Source organism: Caretta caretta, chromosome 18 (assembly GCF_965140235.1).
Source record: "Caretta caretta isolate rCarCar2 chromosome 18, rCarCar1.hap1, whole genome shotgun sequence".
Taxonomy (NCBI): Eukaryota; Metazoa; Chordata; order Testudines; family Cheloniidae; genus Caretta; species Caretta caretta.
The window spans coordinates 16,509,898-16,533,657 of NC_134223.1; the positions used below are offsets into that span (position 1 = coordinate 16,509,898).

Below are 23,760 nucleotides of genomic sequence, written 5' to 3' on the forward strand. Positions count from 1 at the left end.
GGGCAGAGGAGGCTACTGCAACATGGGTTGATTGAAAGAAGGGGACAGAGCAAGCTTCACCACCATGGCTGCTGCCCCCATGTCTCCCCTCCCTTCTGTGTAATATGAGTCTGGCTGAGCTGGCCACATTTTGCAACACTGCTGTACTCCTGTGACCAGAGAGGCAGATAAAAGCAATGCCTGAAATGGCCCGACGCTCATTACAGCTTGCCAGGTCTCAGAGTGGCTGGTAACACCATGCATGGTGCCTGTTTTTTCCCAGCAGTGAGACAGCATGTGAAAGTCAAAAGAGCTGCATTTTCTGTCTGTCTGATTCTTTTCTCTTCCTTCTAGGATGAGTTTGGCTTGTTTTGTCTTCAAGGAAGCTGGATTGGATTATAACTGCAACAACTGTTCCAATCCCCCTCAACTAACTTCTTCTCTTTCCCCCAAAAGGACAGTTATCACCATCTCTGTCACCATCTCAGACTGTCACACAAGGGCGGTCCCTTTCGAAGGGCACCCTTCAGCTACAGGGAAAGGGAACAAGGAATGTTGTTAAAATGAAAGCCCTATTCAATACGGTACCTTTCAAATGCATTAACCATCTTTCCTTCTTCTCTGGATCTTTAATGAAAGGTTTCCATGGATAATTAGTGGTGATTGCCATGCTGCTGACCAGAGTGAGGATACCAAACCCTGACGCTGTTTAATGCTGGACAGTGGCAGGGTCATAGGCTCACATTAACACCTCGGGCCCCTTGATTCCATCTAAATTAACACAACACACCCCTCTGAAGTCTCAATGATGGTTTCTCTCGTCATCTGAGCTTGGAGGCTCCCAACTGAGATTGGGACCCACAGGGCTGAGTACTATACATACCCATTATAAGAGACAGCCCCTGCCTTTAGGAACATATGATCCTAAGGATTATTAACCCCAACTAACAGAGAAGGAACTGAGTCACAGGGAGATTCAGTGATGTGAGCAGTCAGACAGGGCATAGATAGTAGAACCAGGCAGTGAACCCCGCTCCCCCGAGAGTCTGGCCAACTCACTAACCACTAGATCATCCGCCCTCTCTGCTGCATAAGGCATTAATAATCATTCTTTAACATGTGCTCATGTTTAACGCTCCCAAGACTTTCCAGGGAAGCAAACGTGCTGTTAGTGACTCTTGCCGATTATCACTGCACTGCTCCTGTCTAGCAAAGAGGGTAAGTCCAGGGAGAAGCAAAGAGAGCCCCAGGTGCCTCTGCAGGAGAGCACAGCGAGCTTTTCTGGTCGCTTTAGACATGCACTGCACTGCTTCGGCTCCAGACGGCTAACAGATGAAACAGCCTGGCCCTGCCAAGTGCTATAATTTATGGAGTGGAAGGAATTTGCAATGCCCAAGAATGAATTTTCTTTTAAATAAAACAAAATAAATAACTAAGAACACAGTGAAAAAGCCAGGAATCCATTCCATTTCTGGGCGCAGCCGCTTGTCAATTCCAATTGCTCGTCTTCCAAGCAGGGAAGGGAAACAGGGTTTGTATATGGAACGTTTTTTCTAGAGCCTGAATAATTGGGTCAATGCTCTCCCTTCCTCCCCCAGAAAAAGAGAAGGAAATATTTGTTTGCAAGAGTCGGGGGGTTAGATAAATCCTGCTGAAGGATAGATAGCAAAGCCCTGAGACACACTGTGCTGTGGGAGACTTCCCTTTGAAGCAGAGTTCAAAGCGATGCCGTCTCATGGAGACTGGGAATGTTCACACAGTGCCAGACAAACGCCAACAGGGAATTGTAACCTGAAAGCTGCTTCAGAGTTAAATTCCTATGTTAGTGAGAGAGAGTAAGGGGAAACACCCAAAGAACCATCGTACCTTGCAGTATATTCAGGCAGAATTCCCTAATGGCTAAAGCAGGGACCAGGAATCCTGGGTTCTATTCCTGGCTCTGCACTCTCATACTCAAACTTCCTAAGTATTTTGGTTCCTCAGTTTCCCCAGTGTCTATATAATAATTAAAAAGGTCCAAGTTCTGCTCACCATTATACCAGAGTCAATCTGGAGTAATTCCATTACTTTGGATTTACACCAGTCTACGGGAGAGCAGAATTTAGCTCCATCTTTTCTTTGTAAGTGTATTTTGGTGCTCATGAGAGTGGGGAGCTAAAAACAGAGACAAATAGCAGGCACTGAGTGGCAGACTTTTCCCCCGCCATCCCCGGCCCACCATGCACAATATTGCCAAGAAAAGAAAAGGAGTACTTGTGACACCTTAGAGACTAACCAATTTATTTGAGCATAAGCTTTCGTGAGCTAGAGCTCACTTCATCAGATGCATCCGATGAAGTGAGCTGTAGCTCACGAAAGCTCATGCTCAAATAAATTGGTTAGTCTCTAAGGTGCCACAAGTCCTCCTTTTCTTTTTGCGAATACAGACTAACACGGCTGTTACTCTGAAACCTGTCATATTGCCAAGAAAGAACTTCCATCTTTCTGCCAGCACACCTGTCCTAAGCAAAGACTATGCTATGCCAAAATGGAGGGTGATTTTGCAGTGTGGACCAAATGACCATCGAGACTAGAATGAGACCACCGGGCCTGTCTCAGCTGGGACATGATTGGCCCCGGTTTGAACCCAGCTCTCCATTTGTGTCAGCCTTGCCTGTGCAACAAGATCTCCCCTGAGCCTTTTTAGTCATTCCCCGGTAAGGGACATGACACCTCCAGAGTATCGGTTAAGCGCAGCGATGATCGGCTGTCAAGGAATGTCGCTGCTGAGCGAAGCCAGTGAGTTCATCCTGACTCCGACAGCTGGTTTTGCTTTTCGGGCCATTTGAGAATGTTATAAGCTATTCAGTTCCATCAGTACAGAAATGCAAACACAGCCAGGGTCCAGAAACTCCACATTCCCTACAATAAACTAAGCTCTGAGCACCCTGACCCAAAGGTCCAGGACCCCAGTTACAGAAGGGCTAATAGGCCAGAGCAAATAGCCCATTAAACCAATCAGCCAAACTTTAATTAAACACTTGAGTGACCCAGGACCCTTGAGCATTAGAAGATGCTAAACTGGTGATGAAAATGAAGAATTGAGGCAGCTGCTCAAGAACAGGTAGGAATCAGGAAACCCACTAGCTGTCTCTGGGTTGGGTCCTGCTCCAGGAAGAGCAGGAAGCGGGACCAGAAATACATCTCCAGTGCTTGTATTATGAAAGTGACTCCTGCCAGGCAGGCAAGGATTCCACAGGGCAGGCCCAGGCCGAGCACTTTGCTGCTGCTCCGAGCAAGAGTGAAATGCCAGCGTCCCCCGCTGATGGCAGCATGTGTGATCGGCCGGTTGGACACACCCTGGCCAGAAAAGCATAATCCCCTGGGGGACATGGTGCCTGGGCTGGTATGTCCGTTGCTCCTGTCCCGAAATGCTCTGCTGGTTGTACTGGGGAAGAAGCTACCTATATCCTTTTCCTGTCCTTGCAGCCCTGCATAGCGCAGGGCTGGATTCAGCCCTCGCTGTGATGTCTTTTTGACCGCTATAATACTGGAACACACAGGAGTGGTCCACCTGGGAAACCATTTGTTACCAACTTGATTAGAGCAGCAGGGCATTCTGGGAAGCGGAGGAACAGCCAGGTGGAGACTTCTGAAAGTCTGATGGAGTCTTCGCTAAGCTTTGTGGATGAAACCCAGTTAGACCTGGTTCAGAACCTGAACACTGGATCTGACCCCTCCTGAACTTTCGGGGAGCTTGAATCCAGATCCAAACAATCCAACCTGGGCCGCTCTCTTCAATGGGCCGGATAGAATATCCACCACCCTCAGACTGAGGAGGAGTTCAGCTACAAAGCCAATGGATGTGAAATTCATATTGCGGCCCCGTCCATAATGAGGGGGAAGGATCTTTGGTTCCCACGGGGTCAGCGTACACTCAGGGAGAGGAACAAGACCCCGATAATAAGACAAAGAATCTAGCAAAAATGACTGACTTGCTCCACAAGGATGCTGCGAGCGTTAATTAATGACTGCCAAGTGCCCACAATCCTGCGGTGAAAGGCCCTGGTTATGTACATACAGCTTCTGGTTTGGGGGCAGGTTGTTTTGTTTGTTTTTTAAATACACACATCTGGGGAAACTGAGCCAAAAACTTAAGAGCCAAAGTTGATGCCCTGGAAATGCCAACATCACCACCGGAAAATCAAGAGGCTCAGTTCTGTGTGGTCTGATGGGTTTGTCATCCAGCCCAATCGTGTACCCCTCTTTTATTACCATCGCTACCCATTGCACTGACCGTTGCTGACTTGCTCTATTGGGGACGAACTGGGTAACTCTTGTCACCAGAGCCAGGCTTAAAAAAATATTAAAAACCCACTTGCAAAGCCATCAACATCAACTGCGCTGCAGCACATCTCCACGCTGTTAAAGGCGGCAGTAGCTGCCACACAGAGGAAGCAATCGCACGGGCAGACGTTTAAACCAGGTGACAGCATGCACAGCGTGGCAGCTTACTGGTCTTTTGCCTTCCCCTGACATCACTTGCTGGACAGGGCTGGAGTTGGCTTAGCCTTTTGCAGACACTGGGGATTTCACTAACATAACAAAGAATAGATTTGAAACAGTGTTAGGCCTCTTGTGGTTTACTTTATTAAGTATTAATATTATTATTAACACCTAGCTGTTATCTAGTGCTTTTCACCAGTAGATCTCAAAACACTTTACAAAGGCGATCAGCAGCATTACCCGCATTTTACAGAGGAGGAAACTGAGGTACCAGGCAGTGAAGTGACTTGCCCAAGGTCATTCAGCAGGCTAGTGGCAGAGCCAGGAACAGTATCTCTATCTAGTATACAGTATCTCTTCCCCATTCTAGTTTTCCACCAAAGTGTAAGCTTAGGTGATGTTGCTTTATGCTACAAACAAGAGCCAAACTTGCAGTATTTGTAAATATAGCATCCCCAGCTGCACCCAAGCCACTGCACTAAAGTTCCCTAAAAGAGTTGGTGCTATTTAACAAAAGAGGCGGGCTCTAACCTAGCCAGCAACGCAAGAGTTAAGGCACTGGTATTCCCACACACACGCTCACAAATCAGACTATAAATCACTGAATTCAGCGGGGTTACACACCGAGGCCTCAGTCCTGCAATCTGATCCATACAGGTGGACCCTTAGACATGAAGTCCACAGGGCTCTACATGGATGTGAGGGTCCACTCGCATACATCAGGATACAGGACTGGGGACCAGATGCACATGCAGCCATAGTCAAAATCCTTTCCTTGTTTCTCTCAAATACGACATAATCCCGTTTAGTTGCCTCGCTCCGTACTACTCCATTTAGGACAAGGAGGAATAATTAACAGGTTTGTTTTATAAAGAAGTACCTATCTCACAGGCATATGAGACTTGAGGGAGTCAATGTTTGTAAGGTGCTCTGAGACCTTTGGTTGAAATATATGACACAGCTGCATGCATTTTCAAAGGGCTGCTGCTTTATTTTAACCCAGGATAACTGATTTTTAGTGCAAAAAATTAAGCAGGGAACAGCCTCCTGACATACCTGCCACCAAAATATCAGAGATGAGATCCCCAGCGCTAGTGTAAATGGGTCTAGCTTCACTGAAGCCTGTGGAGCTGCACCACTTTGCACCAGTTGAGGCTCTGAAGGCCAGCAGAGAACTGAGCATAGATCTGTGAACTGTGCGACAATAAATATGTCGTTGAGATAACGGCCAGGTTCTTCTCTCAGTCACGCAGATGTAAGTCCAGAATCATTCCACTAAAGTCAGTGGGTTCACTCTAGATTTATGCGGGTGCAACCAAGAAGCAGAATCCAGCCCAGGTTTCTATTGGCAGCAGGATGAAGTTTCCTGTCTGGAAATGGCTCCAAACCTTGGAGCTATGCCTGAAACTGGAGCTGTTCATTGAGAAAGGTCAGCACTTTGGTTCTGTTATCTCCGGACATTTTCCTTTTCTTTCATGTCTCCCAGAAGATTTTTACAGGGGTGTGCAAGGAGTGGGGGGTTCTGTCACGGCCACTCCCACTGCTATGGAAACAGGACCCGCTCCGGCACGCTGCATAGTGTCGATGGGTTTGGAACAGGCACACGAGACATTCCAGCTTCTCTCAAATTCCCATCGATTCAGCAAATTCTTAGCGTGGCGCTTTGCAGGCCAGATGAGCACTCACTGCCCCCAGGGGCCCAAAGGGGGCAAAATTTAGCAGCTGAATCGACTCGCTTTGCTTTAGGCATTAGGCGAGGCATTCAGGCCATTAGGGCCTGATCCAAACCCTGCTGAGATCCATGGTCTTTAGATCAGGCCCCAAGTGCACAGCAGCCAGCCCCTCATGGACCTGTTTAGCAAAGGCTCTGAACAGAAATAATCCACCTTATGTGTTCTTCAAATGAGGTGGGGGGGGGTGATCCTGGGCCTGATCCTTCTCCCACTGCCGTCTCTGCAAGTTTTGCCCTTGTCTTCAAAGGGAACATGTTCATCTGTGTCGTGCTTTGCTGTTGGCCAGAGGAGATCAGTGGGGACTACTCGTATGAGTAAACATTGCCCAGATTTGCAGGATCAGGACCCAGCTTGCCAAAATGGCAGAAGGCTCCTTCCCTTCTTGTACTAATACTTTGCACACAGGGCACAGCTCAGGCCTCTTTACCCTTCACTAGCGCCGGTCATCGGAGGATCTCAAAGCACTTGATGAATATCAGCCAATGAGGGCTCATGTCACTGCTGCAAGCTGTTCTCTCCAACCTACTGGATTCGCCAGTCCCAGGACTGGGACCTACTGGATTCGCCCAAAGTCACAAAGCCAGTCACAGAGACTCAGCCAGAAAGGGAACCCCGGTGTCCTGACTCCCAGTTTCCCTGCACTGATCCTTAGACTTCACTGTCTCCTTAAGTTCCTCCAGCACACTCTGACCTACAAGACTGTGTTTATCAGTCCAGCTGCAACCACTGTTCTGATTCAGTTAACGGAACATAGTAGCTTTATTTTATTGTGTTTAGTCTTGTGCACGCCAATGAACTGTCACGGAGTAAAGAATAAAATCAATGGCAAAAGTTTACCAGGGAGAAACAAAAACCATTGAACACAGGAAGAGCAGTCGTTTGCTGCTTAAATGTGAATTAGTGTAAGGTGAGAGAGGGCTCTTGAGCCTGCTTCTTTGACTGGAATAATTAATCCTTTCGTTCTCTTTGCCAGTGACAAACCCCAGTGCAGGACCCAGATGACCGAAACTATCTTGCCTGTATCCAGCACCTTTTCTGCCAACGTGCTTGATAGGCTCAATTAAACCGAAACACACGACACTGGGATCACTTTCCCCACCACTGAAATGCAGCCACTGCTGGGGTGAAACACAGCAGCTATGGGACAGCCCACAGCAACACTAAGCCAACAGTTTTGACGTGCAAACGATGAATATGTCCTCTGTTGAAAGCCATCAGACAAGGAAAGGAGGCAGAATGTAATTACCCCACATAAGAATGAGTCCGGATACTGAGGCTCTCTCTCGGTGCTATTCCAAATTGGCCAGGACATTAGTTAGGTATTTCCTCCAGAAGGCAAGAGAGGAGACGCTGCTTGAGCTGTTTTGGGGACCTGATGCAGGACTGAATGACTGGTGAGCTAGTCTGTCTGTATTAAATTGTTTCTAGCTCCTCCCATGTTTTGTCCACCTTCTGCTCAGGTGGTTACCAGTTCACTGACTGCACAAACAAAGAGCAACGCTGGATTCCTAGGGGACCCTCCCTGAAATTGAAATGTAGATCTGCAAAATGGCAGCTGAACGGGACTCCCCGAGCCAAGGGACGGCAGCAAAAAGGCCATAGGCAGAGAGCGTAATATTTGTGTCCCAGCCTCTACGTAAACTCGCCCACGGGCAATCTCTGTTTGATAATGCCTCTCTTTTCTGGGTGCCGACCTATGGCCCAGCAGGGAGATGCAGGCCTCCGTGGCTTGGAAAAGCCTCTTGCTGAAGCAGAAGGGAGCTACTTAAAGATTTATGAAGCACGTTTAAATTCCGTATTAAGCAGCCAATAAATATTAAACCACAATGAATATTTTAAAATGTTAATAAAGAATGATAACCCGGAAGGCTCAAAAATTATTAAACTGGGGAAGGGGGGTTGCCTGTGATGAGTGTGATGGTTCAGGGTTTGAACAGGCTGTCAGAGAGCAGCTCGTCCAGAGAAGAAAATGCGAGATATGGCAAAAAAAGGGGGATCTTGGGGCCTGATTCTCCACTGCCTGGCATGGACACCTGTTCAGAGCGGGTGTGAAATGCTCCCACACCAGAATAGTAGCCTTTGAAATGCACTTTGCACCAGCATATGCACTTTGCACCAGCATATACTAGATGCAAGGCAGAGAAGAATCAGGTCCATCAGCTGCAGAGGTGCTGAGCATCTTTAACTCCCACTGACTTCAATGGGAGCTGGGAGCAGGATCGGGCCCTGTCCAGAGGTTCCCAGGGTTTGCTTCAGACTGCTCTTTGCAGACGCTTTCCCCCTCAAGCAATCAGAGCACTCACCACTCACACAAAGACACCAACCACCCCTCAGAACATAGGGGCAGATTCATTCCTGCATTGACAGAAGGGACATTGTTTGAGTCTCATCTACTCCTGGCTGCAGGGACATGTGTGGGCCCTGGCTCAGGCTGGGGAAGCTCTCAGAGCATTTCAAAGTTGCTTCAGTGGCCTCTGTGGAGCATTGCAGGGATGCCGAGTCACCTGGGTCACGTCCCCTCCCTCCTTCCGGCCTGCCCCAGAGTGTCTCCTGAGGCCAGGTCTGTTGTGGGGGTAACACAAAGCAAGCAGAGCGATCTCTATGCCTGCTAGAAAACTCTCTGGAACTTGAGGCATTCCCTGAGGGCAGGGCCCGTAAGCCTGCTCTGTGACCCCTCTCAGCCTAGGGCAGGGCTATAGCTGTTCACTCCTCCCCGGGAAGAAGGACACCCCACCCTGGGAGGATCACCTACCTACAGCGGGCACGCTGTTGGGGTTAGTGAGGTTCACCACCTTCTTCTCTCTCACTGGCTCCGTCACGGAGACCCGGAAGATCCTGCGCTCGTGGAGGCCGCAGTAGTGATGGTGGAGGTGGCAGGAGTACGTGCCCTCATCCGCGTTCTCCAGGCCCGAAATCCGCAGCGAGAAGTCGCCCAGGGCAAAGGCCGTCTCAGTGATGTTCATCTTCTGCCGGATGAAGAGAGGCCCGTAGGAGCGGCGCTCGCCGGACGCGTACAGGTCTATGAGGCGGTCGGCCCGGTCGTGCGGGACCCCTGGGGGCTGCCTGTCCCAGTGGACCACTTGCTGCTCCTCCTCGCTGTGCCGCTCAGTCCAGATCTGGTTCCGGTTCACGCACGGGAGCACCACGGTGCTGTCCTTCAAGGCAACAATCACGGCCTTCTCGCCATCCCAGTACCTCTTCGCTTCCCTGGCTGCAGAGAGGACACAGGAGGCAGCTGGGTAAACAAGTACAGTCCCATTTCATCTGGAAACAACCCAGCGCACACACCTTATTATACCTTATTGCCCCCGGCAGCTCTGCTGTCTAGACGCCAGCCTTTCCCATGCTAGGAACCACCGAGAATGCTTTCCTGCCCTGCACTGCCACCCGAGGATCTCAAAGTGCTTCACAACCTGAGGCACATGGAAGGGGAGTGACTGGCTCAAATCTCCCACAGAGAGTCTGTGCCAGAGCTAGGAACTGAACGCAGGATTCCCGGGTCCGAGCTTAGGGTGTTAACTGCGAGCCCGTCCCTCCTCCCTCGTAGTTGAGAGTCCGTGGCTAGGTTTGCAGAGAAGGAAGAGCACGCTCTCTCCAATGACTGAGAATGGGAAAACAATAACAGACTTTATCTTCAACATGCTGAGTCCCATCCTCCAAGCATCTTAGGCAGTCTCCTTGTAGGAAATGCTTTGATGCCCCCAGTGCCCTAATTACTGGGGGAATTACAGGCTCACTGGCTCGCAGGCTGTTCACGCTGAGCAATAAAAACCAGAAAAGCAGTGGGGCTCCCGGAGCCAGACTGGGCGTTTTTATTATACGCACAGAAACGTTCAGGGAGCAAGAGAGAAGATGCTGCTTCCCTCCCATCCCCACGCCCACTTATCCGAGTTACCCATACGCTCGCTGGAAACTCAGCCCTTCGCCCCTTTCTCGGCACAGGCAGGCAGGGCAGCCTCAGCTCTTTCCCAGGGCTAACGAGACTGGGACCGGCAGGAAAGCCAGACAAGATGGAGGTGATGCCAGCGGGCAAAGGGGAACGTGTACAGCAAGTGGTGTCTCCATCCAAGTGGTGCCATCGGTGGCAGTCCCTAGAAGCTCCCCCTCTTGACACAGCAAGACTCCAACGGCAAAGCAAAGGAAACCTCACAGCTGCCTGGCTGCTAGAAGCCGCAGTGAGCACTGATGTCTTTTGAGGTGCAGCAACATTCACGTGCAGCACCAGTGATCCTATCCCGCGCGGTGCTCTGCCTCCGCACGGACCCCCCACTGATTTCACTGAGGCCCTGGGTGGGAGCAGGGGTCTCCCTCACTAAAGCTGGCTCAAGGTGCTAGCCCTGGGCAGTACCCTTGTGAAGCCAACAAGGCTCTCCATGAGCATAGGGCTCCCGCTGCCCAGAGTTCTCTGTCAGACTGGGGCCCGAGGTACTGGGCATGGGGAGTACCTGCCCCCCGCAGAGGGACCGATGCCCATCGTTTGCATCAGCATGTGCCTTTACCTTTCTCGGTGACCTCCAGCTGGATTTTCACCGTTTCGTACAGGTGGCAGTAGTGATGGTGGAGGTTGCAGGAGTAAGTGCCTTGGTCGCTCTCTGCAACATCTAGTGCAAGAGGAGAAAAAGAACCTTTAAGAGCAAAGTGACGCTTGTCTGCGGCTGTTTATGCAGCACGTCCCCAGGCTTGGCGGTACCGAAGGAGCTTTAGACAAACAGGGCCAACGTCCCACTGCAGTTACATGCTCATTTGAGCTCATTCTTGTTTGTTTGAGTTATTCTTTGGCATTTCAGTAATACCGGCCCCAGCCAAGCTTGTGCTAGGCACTGTAAGAGACCCAAAGAGCGTACAATCTGCATAGACAAGACGGACAGAGAGTGGGAGAAAGGCAGGATTCTTATCATGTTACAGATGGGGAAATGAGGCACAGAGTAATTAAGTGACTCAATCAAGGCCACACAGGGAGTCCACGACAGTGCTAGGACTGGAACCCAGAGTGCTTTACCCATAAGGCTATCCTTCCTCTTTGACACACAGTGATTAAGACTTTCAAAGCGGTTGCAAGGCAAGTTTCTCTTAAAAGGTGGTTACTTTACTCGTGGTTAGAACACTGCATTTCCTGAGTCTCAGATGACATCAGCCTGCCCTTCCCCTTAGGAAATCTCAGTACAAGAGCATGGAGCTACAGCAATGGAAGGAGAGATCACTTTGGCTCCTGGTACCTTTGATCACCAGTGAGAAGTTGCCATCTGCGAACGCATTCTGGGGCATGGCTATCCTCCCTTGGTTGTAGGAGCTATACACCCGCTGCTCCCCAGCCGAGTACATGTCACACAGCCTCTCCGCCTTGTAATCTCCATCCGGGTTGCTATACAAGTCCCAGTGGACCACACGCTGGCGGTCATTCAGACGGTCCTGGGTCCAGATCATGCGGTAACTCTTGCAGGTCAGGACAGTTTGGGACCCAGCCACGGCGCTGACATTCGACACGGACACCACCACGCTCTCGGGGTTCAACATGTCAGCTGGGACTGTGGGCAGAGAGAGGGAGAGGCCGGACTGATGGGACATGAAGTGGGGAAGGATGCATGAAAGCAGCCGGTTGGTCATGGCAGCATGTTCTAGAATCTATGCAGGTCTGGCAGCGGCTCATGGGCGGCCAGGCGGTTCCCCATTCCTGGCCAATGGGAGGTGCGGAGTTGGTGCTTGGGACGGGGGCAGCGTGGAGAGACACCCCCCCCGGCCATGCCTCCTCCTAGGAGTCGCTGCCGGCCATGTTGCCACTTCTGGGAGCAGTGGCAGGCCAGGGCAGGTAGGGAGCCTGCCTTAGCCCCGCTGGACTTTTAGCAGCCTAAAATCTCCTGGACTGGCTTCAGTAGCCTCCGGGAGATCGAGCCTGATCCCGGGAGACTCCGGGTCAAACTGGGAGGGTTGGCAACCCTTGTCAGTTCCCATACTTCTAACGATCCTAAAACCAAGACAGAGTAAAAGGGCATCACTTACCTGAATACAAATGAACAATAGACCCTGCTGAAGGAAAAAAGAAAATAATGTTACTGACAAAGCAAATGAGCAAATATTAAATATATTCATAGCCAGCAGCCAGCATCTTTCCTTTATTTTTATTATTCCATCCTTCAGCTCTTCTTCAATACTGTGATTATTTCATATTTATATTGCGCTAGCGCTGATGGCCTCACAACCCGTCTAGGTCCCACAGTGCCAGGCCCTTTACAAGCCTAAGAAATGAGGGTCCCTGACCCAAAGAGCGTCCAGAGGATATAAAAAACAAGCAGGCTGGAGAAGGGGGCGGAGACACGGGATCAAAAATATAGCCGGATTTGGTCTTGGCTTTGATAACCTGAGGCATCAGATTAAACTGTGGGCCAGGCGTTTACCATGCTAATTAACTCTCTTCACCACCTTCAACCCCAGCGATCTGGTCTGGCCCTTCCTCCCATTTTTTTCATTATCTGGATTCTCTTCTGTTCATTTTACTCATACCCTGGTCCAGGTGATCATTAGAAAAGGGAGCAAAGTGGATTGGAAACTTATCAGTGGCCTGGTGTTTGTGGTAATTTTCAGAGGCCAAACACTGTATCCACCAACCCCCTCCCCCATTGAAATGAACAGGCCATTCATGTCAGCGGAAGAAAAACAGGGATTTCTTCCAGTCCTCGCATTCACCTTTTAATGTGCTGGTCGGGCTAGAGGGGAGTTTATGACCCCAGTTTAATTTCTCCTCAATTGGTCCTACAGATACAGCTTCTCACCTGTTAAATATCTTAATTCTGTTTGGGAGCCACCAGGATAAAAAAAGAAAAAAATGATCAGGCCTTAAACGTGTATGTAACTTACACCTTCTAATGGGTGCAGCCCGCAGACAGGATTTGAACCTGACCTTAAGAGTATGTCCACACAGCAACTGGGAGGCATGACTGCAACTCATGTAGACATACCCGAGCTAGCTTTGATTGAGTTAGCTTCCTAAAATAGCAGTGTGGCCATGGCTGCCTGGGCACCTCCCATTGTCCAATCTGGACTGGGACGGCAGGTACAGACTCAGGCAGCTAGCCCAGGCAAGGGCGCTCCACTGCTATTTCCAGTGAGCTAGCTCTGGTGTGTCTACACATACTGTCCCGATGGCGGTGTAGACATTCTCGGCTAGCCATCACTAAGGGTTTCTCCTGTCTCTAAAAGGGCTGAGGCCAGCATTTTTGGAACTAAGTGGCCAGGGGTCCTGTTCTCAGGCAATCACTGGCCTTTCTGATGCCTGTATGGTGCCTTCCATCCTGGGCCAGTCACAACAGTGCTTTCAGCCAGATTGCAGTCACACACTGCTTCTCAGTTGTAGCTTTGCCCAGAGAAAACTACAGCTTAGCCTCATAGCTCAGAGCTGTGATTAGGGGTGGGAGCATACTGACAGGGACTATCCCTGTGCCCTCACACCACAAAGCCTGGCTTTACACAATGGAAACAAGACCTTGTCTACCACGGGGTTTTTTCCTCCCTAACATTTTCCACCACTGCTACCGACGGGGCAGTTCCACCACCCACAGCCACGGCAGGAACGCTAGTGAACACAAGTGGCAGATAGCTGCCGGCATTTCGACCAGCTCACAGCGCAGACTGGCTCTGTGCAGGGTAACACGAGACAGCGGCTGAGCACGCCCATCGATGGGAAATTGTAGGGAATTGCCAAAATACCCGCCCTCCCCCAGTGTTCTCTTGCTGAGACGGAGTGTTTATAACCGAACTGGCATACAAACATCACCTTGGTCTCTCTCCACTGGTTCCAGCTGTTTAGCTGGTGGTGCTAGGCAGTGCTTCTGACCATGCTGCCATTATATAAGAGAGGCTTTTGTTCTGCCTGGTGTGTAGTCAGCCAGGGCGAGGCCCTCAGAGCTGTTCATTTGGAGTGGGAGGGGCCCTGGGGTCTTGTAGGAGGACACGTAACCTTACATCTGGAGGATAAAAGTTCCACCCTTCTCCCACAAATGGTTAGTAAGAAAGGGTGACAAGGCGCAATTGCGTCTCTGCTGTTGCCACACGGACCAGGATCCCCAGGACGGTCCACTGCGATTCCAGGGATCATCCATGGACTGTAGCAGCAAGGGGGTGCTGGATGGCTCATGGAATTAGCAATGGGATATGGAGCCTTCCCCTTGTAGGTCATCTATTTGAACCCTGCTCGGCTCTGTGCTATCTGTGTGAACAGTGTTTGGTAATCTCACTCTGGCTCCTTCTTAGAGGGCATCCAGATTGCTGTCCCAACAGAGACCTGGAGATTCAAGTCCCTTCTTGTTTCGCCCAGGTCAGAGCTGAGCTGAAGTAAAGTGGAGGGGAAGACCACACTGCCACTCTTCCTGTCCTGTGGCTAAACAGAGGACTTTGGCGCCCGAGGCTTTGAAGCTAGCGCCTTTCGGGAGACAGAACAGCAGCACCCATGCTGGAGTTGATGCAACTGAGTTCTAGTATTTCATAAAAGGCAAAAAGCTGCTGATCAGAAAAGCCTGAATCCCTTGACCGAGCTCGCTGCACTCAGGTGTGTTCCCCTGCACATTCCTTTCACGCTTCACTGCCGGTTCTATTCAGAGAAACCCCATGAAATTCTATCTCCCTAACACGCCTGGCTTCCCCGGGCTAACCCAGTGCAGCCTCTCAGGCCCACATAATTCAGATCCATGTACTGAGAACTACTTCCTGGGACATAAACAAATGTCTTCGTTTCCACCTTCGCATAGCCCAGTACCTCCTGCTAGTTACGCAGGATGGGAAGTCCAGTGGGCAGTGTGGAGAGCATGGTTCAGTATCACAACACAGTGGCATCATTCATCTCCATAAACCATCTGTTAACCATTGAAGCACAAATGGGTTACAGCCGGATAATTAGTTGTTTTGTCCTGCTAATGCCATGGGCACAATGCCACCCGGACAAAGACTGGAATATTTCTTGCCACAGGGAATAAATTAACTCCAGAATGGGGCTACTTCAATCACACCCACAGAGAACATGCTCAGTGAAATAAACCACTCTTCTTTTCTGCCTCTCGCAAAACACTGACAGTGACACCATGGTGGGAGAACGGCAGTTTCCAGGCAAGAGCTCCATTCAAAGATACTCCAGAGGGAAGCCTTTTCTTCTGCATTTATATCTGCAGCTTTACAAAGAGAATACGCTGGGGAAATGCCGGTGTACTTTGTATCACTTCATATAAAAGAAAGGGACAACCCATTCCCAAAGAGTGAAGTGATTCCTCCGTTTCCAATCCCTGTTCTTGTGGTTTACAAAGCACTTGATGGTGCAGAATGATAATGCTCAGGCCTTCGTTTCTGGAAGCTCAGATTTAGCTTGGGGCAACAAGAAAATAATACTTTGCCTTTCTATAGCACTCTGCTTCTGAGGATCCCAAAATGCTTTACAAACATGGATCAAAGTATTAATTTTACTGGTGGAAAAACTGAGGCACAAATGCTAAATAATTAGTTCACGGTCCCACCTTGACTGCAGATTAGGCAGATCTTCTAACACCCAGGTCCATGCTTTAACCTCTTGATCCTGCGCTAATGAACATGCTGGACCCAGACTACTCACCAGGGAGCACGGGTTCATATCACAAACCACCATGCAAACTCTGGGCAAGCCTGAGGGCCGGAACCGCAGGTGAGAACTAAAGTGCATTGTTCGAACTGTCTGGGAGAAATCTGTCTTATGGTTTTAACTGATCTTGATCTTCGTGAGTGAGCCCTGATGGATCAACCGTCCCAGGGCTGCAGTAAGTGACTGAAATCACTGGGAGTTACTCACACGCAGTGATGGAATAACTAGGACCTGGACATATCTTCAGGTGTGAAGGGACATCATGTCATCGTGCTGGGTCCTGGCCCTGTATTGCCATGCATCAGTGTTACGGTGTGATGCTAACCAGTCAGGATACGGTGAGGTTTGCATCACGACACCGGGAGGTGATGTCATGATGAGGAGATGCAGTCAAATGTCCTTCGTCCCAGAGCACAATGCCTACAACTTGGGGCTGCTAGCTGTCTGCAAAGCCAGTGCTGTCAGAGCCTCGTTTTGCTGTTCATTTAATAATGGATTGATTTGGTGCTGCAAGAATCTCCTCTTGTGGGCAAGCCGTGGGAATGCATTTATTTTTCCCTTTCCCCCTTACAACTTAATGTAAAAACCATGGAGGCAAACTGCATAAATTGGACATCTGACAAAGCCATCCAGCTGAGCCTTCCAAACCTGGAAACCCTCCGTGTTCTCCATTCCACAGCCTGCATCGTCCCTGAGCTAAGAATAGCAGAGCCCCTCTCCCCCTATTTCTGGATTCTGTTTTTATGCTGGTTTTACCAACTGGCATGATCAGGACCACACAAGCCCTGACTCTCCCGTCCATCCACTGGGGCATATTGCCAGGATGGGCTGCTGGAGCTTATTAACAGGCCACGTGTGTTCCTCCACCACATTGCAAAGCGTGGTTGTTCTGTGAAACAAGGCTGCAGAGCGTGATCATCTGTAACATCAGGGCAGCAGCTTCCAGAAGACAAAAACTTTCCACGGCTCCTGCCGGCTTTCTTTCATTCATCTGTTAAAGCCTCTGCTCATAGATCCTTACAGGGGAGGCAGCAGTCTCGCAGTTACTAGGCAACTGCATGTCAGGACTCCTGAGTTCTCTTCCCAGCTCTGTCACTCATTGTAGGACATGGGCATGTCACTGTGTTTCTCTGTGCCTCAATTTACCCATCCGTAAAGTAGGCATAATACCTGTCTGTGCTTTGCCAGGGATGTACTTCGAGGCCTCCGTTCTATTATTCATCTGGACTGGCTGGGATACAAACCCTGGACTGTGCACGGCTCAGTGACACCGACTCCCACCTGTCAGTACTGATCCTGTCCACTGAAAGAGGCCGCTCTGCCCACCTTGATCGAGGCAGTAACCGCGTCAGGAGGGCAGCGTGAAAGGAGGTGCGAAGCCAGGAGTGGGAGGAGACAAAGGAGGTAATGAGTTGAGCCGATTGGGCAGGATGCAGGGGGAACAGTGGGGTGGCGTGAGATCAGGGATGCCCGTGGGCTACTGGGACCCAATTCACCAATGTGCCTGAGACCGGAGATGGGATGAAAGAACAGCGGCACCTCCCTGATTCTGGGTCGTGGTTTGGAGCTGCCCTGGGCCCCAGCCAAGTAAGAGCAGCCTAAGGCACTGCCCTAACCTGCCTCCGGCCCCAAGCAGCCATTGGGGCAGCTGAGAACAGCCGGAGCACAGCCGCACTGTGGCCACCCTCCCCCTGGACTGGAAGGAGGCGTGTTATAGAGGCATTGCACCAGCTCTGCCTATGCTGGAAGAAAGGCCAGTGACCCATCCTGGCCGCTGTACAGCCCCTTACACTGACAAAGTTTGTGTGATGGAGGCAAGGGGCAGCCAGGAGCCCCGGGCTCAATTCACAGCACTGTCAATGTGACATCCAGGGCCACGATGGCGGATGGCTCCAGGAGATGAACGGGACGGGCAGGTTGCCCTGGTTTCCCTCTGCAACCATTAGGCCTAGAAACACAATTTTTGTTTTAATGAAAGCTGAGAATCCTCCACAATCCCAGGACTCCGAGAGCCGAAGCTTTGGGACCACAACCTCAAGATCTGGACAAACTGTGTTCGCTGCAGCTCATGGTTCCACTTTCCAAAACCGAGGGCAGCCGCTCTGACCCCTGTAGCTACATCCCCCAGCCCCATCCTCATGCTACCGCTCCAGCTCCAGACACGAGTGGCACTCGGGAGACCGGCTCACATAGTGTCCCCTAACTTTTCCTCTACGCTAGAGGCAAACATAGGGTTCTTCCCACCAGGTTCCTGAGATATCATGCTGGCCAGTCCAACAAAAGCTCAAAGGAAAGGCAAAATCGTGAGCTCCACTGGATGAGAAGAGGTGAACAGACTGCATTTCAAGATCCTCCTGTAAAATACACACCCAGGCTCAGGCATCTATAATTCCATGGCCAGCTTCTTAAATAGGCCAAGAAGAAGCTGGGCAAACAAGAAGCAAGATCCCAAAGCTCTGAGGAACGTCCCACATCAACACTGCTCCGCAGACTGCCTCCTCTGCGTGACCCAACTAGGAAACCACCTCTCCCCTTTCCTACACGCAGCACAACACCACTGCGTCAGTCAGACGGTGTCTGGGATGCTGAGGAAAGACTGCCGCTCTGACTGAGAGGCTGAGCCCAACGCTGGGAGTGCGTGCTCATCAAAACACCCGGTATCCTGTTCAACAAAGAGCTAACAGAGGATGAAAGCAAAGGCAGAGCTGAGCCAGGAATCTGGCTAACATCGCAGAAGGCAGCATAAATGGGGTTGTTGGCTGGTAAGCAGGTGTGTGCGTTACAGGGTCCTGTGATAGCAGGTAAATCCCCCAAGGGCCCAGTTCTGCCACCATTACTCACACTGGTTCTGATCCTGGCCCCGCCGAAGCCAGTAGGAGCTTTGCCATTGACTTCAGGAGGTGCCAGATCAGGTGTAGAGAGAGCAGTGCTTTACAAAACAAGCAATGCCACTGAAATCCAGAAGGCCACTTAAGAAGCAAGGGACTCCCCATAGGAGTAAGGGCAGCAGACTCGAGCCTTCTTAGTGATTTACACCCAGCATACTTGAGCACCGTCTCTTCCCAAGGCAACTGAGATCACCCAGGAATTGTCCATGCTCTTCTCCCTAATGATTCAGCAGATACAGGCTGGAGGAAGATCCTTCCGAATGCAGGGACCTCATTTCTGGCCCAGCCTGCCTGTGTCCCTAGACAAGGCTTTTTTGTTAGAGTAAGTTCAGCTCTGACCTTCTCACCATCCCTTTCTCAGCAGCTTTTTGTCTTTTTCAGTCCCTTTTTCTTTGCCCATCTCATTGCCCATTTTCCAGATCACTGAGTCTCATAGACTTTAAGGCCAGAAGAGACCATCGTGATCATCTAGTCTGACCTTCTGCACATCGCAGGCCACAGAAGCTCACTCACCCACTCGTGTAATAGACCCCGAACCTCTGCCTGAGTTACTGAAGTCCTTAAATCATGGTTTAAAGACGTCAAGATACAGAGAATTCACCAAAAAAACTGAGGGGTACTTGTGGCACCTTAGAGACTAACAAATTTATTTGGGCATAAGCTTTCGTGAGCTAAAACACACTTCATCGGATGCATGCCGTGGAAAAGGTATGTATACACAGTAGGAAGATATATATATACAGAGAACATGAAAAAATGGGTGTTGCCATACCAACTGTAGTAACAAGACCAATTAATTAAGATGGGCTACTATCAGCAGGAGAAAAAAACCCTTTTGCACTTGTTTAAACCTGCAAGTGACCCATGACCCACGCTACAGAGGAAGGCAAAACACACAGACCCTCCCCCGAGGGTCTCTGCCAATCGGACCCGGGGGGAAATTCTTTCTCAACCCCAAATATGGCGCTCAGTTAGACGCTAAGCATGTGGGCAAGATGCACCAGGCAGACACGGATTCTAAACAATAGCACTCATGACCTAGGACAGAGTCCCATCAGCTTCAAAGTGCCGCACGACACCTTCGTGAACGAAGTGTTATCACTTCTAAGCTGCACTTCAGGAAATTGAGCTCTGGAGAGGTTCAGGCCAATGCTTTTGAAAGTGGACACTGATCTTAGGTGCCTCAGTTTTGGGGTGCCCAACTTGGGGCACCTTGGGTCTGATTTGCAGAAGGGCTGAGCACCTGCAGGGACTTCAGCTGGACTTGTAGGTGCTCAGCAGCTCTGGGAATCAGCCCCTAGGTGTCTCCAGTTGGGTAGCCTAAGAAACCAGACACGCCCCAAATCAGCAGCCACTTATGAAAATTTCAGCCTACCCCAGGTCACACAGTCGGACAATCGCAGAGCCAGGACTAGAACCCAGGCATCCTGCCTCCCACTCCCTGCTCTAATCACTAACACACCACTGTGGTGCTGCCTAGGTGCCCGACATACGTCCAAGAAAGCAACACCTCTGCACTGGGCATTAAACCAGCCTCCATTGACAAAAAGGGAGCTGCAGCTCCTCTTGCTGGAGGGGTGGCAGCATCACGGTCCTGCTGGAGCGAGTGGCTGGTGGATCAGGCCCTGAATGAGAGGCTTACTCAAAAACGGGAGTTTTTTAAAAAGTTAAAAATAAGAAGCATGTGAAAATACCAAGTTCCTCGTTCTCTGTCGTCGCGGCCCCTGTGTCCACACTTTTAAGGGCCTCCCTAGAGCTATTCCCACGTCAGTGCAAACATACCAGATGCTGCTACTGAGTTAAGCTCATACGGTCTTGGAAAATGGTAGCAACTTCACGCTGGCTCTTTGGGGGCCTGACCCAGTGTCAAGAGGCCCATTATGGCTTCTCCTCCGGGCACTGTACTAGCGATGGCCACTCCGAATAGCTCAGTGAGTTCTGGGAATAGCTCTATGCGTCAGCTGACCCAGCAGAGGGAGGCGACCTACGTCCCTCTTTTCAAGTCACCCAGCTGGGGGCATCCGTGAGTAAGCAAGTGCTTAATTCCTAATGGCTAACCACACTGCATCCCTGCTGCGCCTGTCTCCTGCTGGCCTGGGAGTGAAAGACTGAGGCTGGATCTTGAATGAAGATCCCCCACAGGCAGCCACTTGCAAGGGCTGGCTCAGGCTGCAGTCACTGGTGGTTTTTTAAGTCCCCATTTATAAAAAACAAAAACGGGTCCTGGGATCTAATTTCTCAACAGCAGATTTTTGTTCTTGCTTTCAGAGGGGATTTTGGGACTCCCAAAAGCTTCCCCAGCCATCCGACTCCAACAGTTCCAGCAAGTGGGAACATGCCTGTCAGACTGGAGAGAGACGAAAAAGTGCCGTCTCGGCAGAAAGAAGAAAGTCCTCCTCCGTCTGCATGAGAAGCCAAGGAGAAGCTCCGCCAGCATTTGCCAGCCGCCATCTTGGCTGCTGTGTGCACAGGCCCCCTCACAGGCCCGCTTCTCCCAGACAGCTCAGAGATGTGCTTCGCTTTGAAAACACTTCTCAGCCTCGTGTACAGTGTGTTGGCACGCGGCCCACAATGCAGAGCCATTCGGAATGGAGCCGGTCTTTCCCCGAGGGATGAACGCTCGAGGGGGGAGATCAGAACCGCATCTCTCCAAAGATTAAAGGAACTGGATTTCCCCCACCCCTTGCCTCCAACTTTATTTTCATGGGAATTTGGAGAAGTCAGCCTGGAAGTGGAAGATCTCTGACAGGGCTCCAACACCGCCCCCACCTCTACAAACTGCACCCAAATGTGTCCATTAGAGCCCCTCAATCCTGACCTGCAGGATTACGGTTCCAGGTCTGAGCCCCACACAGCTCTACTGTTGGTGAGCAGCACCACAACCTGCTGTTCCTGTCCCACACGCTCCTCTGAATCATGTAGGGTAACAACCCAGCTGGGTTCCAGTCCCCTCAGTTCTGCCAGTGCTTCTCAGGCATAACACGAAACCATCCCCTCCAGCTCTGGTCACGGATCCCCACGCAGCTCTCCCACTGCTTCTCGGTCGTGATCTTCTCTTCCGGTGCCGAGTCCCTCACAGCTCTGCCCAGGCCCCACAGTCCTCACCTGCGGCCTTCCCTGCTCTTCCAGTCCTGGACCACGCCCAGAGACACTGCCGACTGTGGATGGCTTGGTGAGATGGAAAATATCCACCCGGGACCAGACTGACCACAAAAACTGAATTCACCTGTGATCTGAAGGAGCTAGGAAAGGCAGGTGCGGGGGAACCCCAGCCACTGGCTAATGGGATTATTTGGGTTTATGAGGTTGGGGGATAAAACAGCCCTAAACGAGCTTGCACCCCACATTTCCCAGATGGGATGCACTGTCGTCCTTCAGAAATTGAGCTGTCCTGTGCCCCAGGGTGAGCCAGCCTTGCTCACACCCAGCTCTCCTCAGAGAAGAAGGTGTCAAAGGGGCTGGTTTGGGTTGTGTGACGTGGGCTGCTTCCTTCTGGGGGGGCTGCTATTTACCCACAAGTCTTTTCACTTCATTAAAGCCTTCCTGCTGAGGCCCCCTCTCTTGGCACATTGGGTCTGCCATTGCCCTCCACAGAAACCTTTGCAACGCAGGAAAAAACATAAACAGTGCCACGTTTCTATAATAACGCCCCCATCCCCTGACCATCCTCCCCCTCCTCCCTCTCCACCCTCCCCCGGGATGTCACGTGAATCCTGTTTTTACCTGGGCAGCCCAAACAGTTTTAGTATTTCCCCCCTTATCGCCCACAATGACTGCCAGCTCCTGCCGTACAGCACAAAGTCACCTGAGATCAAACGATTCAGAGCGTTTCAAAGCTTTGGGGGCAATACCAGGCTATGTTCCTTCCCTTCCTTCTACACACCAAGATGATCAGCAGCAAAACAAACCAAAGTACATGGATAACGACCCAGAACATCCTCTGATCTACCCCTACCCCACCAAACAGTCCTCCAGAAAAGCCAAGAGAAATCCCTTTTCCCCATCCAAACCTTTTCCCCCACCCCACCACACAGACACACTCCAGAAAACAACTAGCTACAAGAATCTAAACCAAGACACTGAACTGACAGAGCCAGCTTCCCCAGGAAAACTCCAAGCCCCCATTCTCTCTGGGTGCAAGAAAGATACATAACATTGATGCCGATCAGCTAGAAGCTTACTTTGCAGAAGCAACAGCTGCCACAGGAGGAGTTTTGCTACTTGCTCCATTTCTTCAGCCTCTGTGTGTTTTTCTCTCTCTCTCTCCTGAAAAACAAGTCGAAGTTGTTGTTTTTTTTAACCCAAAAACACTATGACCTCATCAACGTACAGCCAGGGAGCCAGGGACAGCAGCTCAAATTCTTGCAGTATTACTCCACCTACAATTTATAACACCCCACCTCCCCTCTGCACTGCCCCCTCCAAAACACTCTCTCCACCTCCTTCCCTTCCTTAATGCTTCCTGCTCAATTTCTCCAAAACATGAGCTCTCTCTCTTCCCCCCTTGGATCCTTCTGCTCTGCTCCCTGACTTTGATGTCAAAGTCTTATCTGCTGACTTTTGCTGGTCCCACACAGCTCTGCGCTCCAAAAACCAGCCCCCTCCCCCTACTTCCCTTCTGGGTATGAAACTAATTTTCCTTGTGCTTTTACTGGATCCAGCTGTTCCTCCCTTTCTTTTGACACTCATCCAGCTGTCTGCCGGGGACAGGATTTTTGAACCTTCACGGTTTTTTGATCTGTCTCCTCACATGGTTTTACTTTAAAAACAAGTATCAGAGGATGACTTAAGAAACAACATTGACTTGAGTTCAGGGCAGTGGAGGCAAAACAGACTAGATTATAAGTATCCCCCCAAATGTCTCCTGATGGACAGGACCCCTCTCCAGCCTTTGGTGCCAGCTTCTCTGCTATGTAGAGACAGGAAAGATACGACCAGCAGAGAACCTCTACATTCAGGCTCCGTGTACAAGAACAGAACAATGCCATGGGCTGATTGATTTCTATTCTGAGAAAAAACAGACACCTTGTACAGCGGATCTTGGAGAGCCCAATATACTGCTCTTTGTTTCCTTGGTCCA

General features: G+C 50.5%; 1 protein-coding gene across 2 annotated transcripts in view; it reads right to left on the bottom strand.

Annotated features, from left to right (window-relative positions):
* Positions 1-23,213, bottom strand: part of MXRA8 (matrix remodeling associated 8) — a 36,784-nt gene extending 13,571 nt beyond the window's left edge. The window contains exons 1-5 of one of the 2 annotated variants that reach the window (XM_048825183.2): positions 22,862-23,213; positions 12,195-12,218; positions 11,414-11,722; positions 10,697-10,798; positions 8,950-9,408 (exon numbers count right to left, since the gene is read on the bottom strand). In XM_048825183.2, coding sequence (XP_048681140.1) covers positions 8,950-9,408; positions 10,697-10,798; positions 11,414-11,722; positions 12,195-12,218; positions 22,862-22,910 — 943 coding nt within the window. In that variant the 5' untranslated portion in view covers positions 22,911-23,213. Of the gene's footprint in view, positions 1-8,949; positions 9,409-10,696; positions 10,799-11,413; positions 11,723-12,194; positions 12,222-22,861 lie in introns of both variants that reach the window. The other variant, XM_048825182.2, reaches the window with a different exon arrangement.
* Positions 23,214-23,760: the final 547 nt, after the last annotated feature.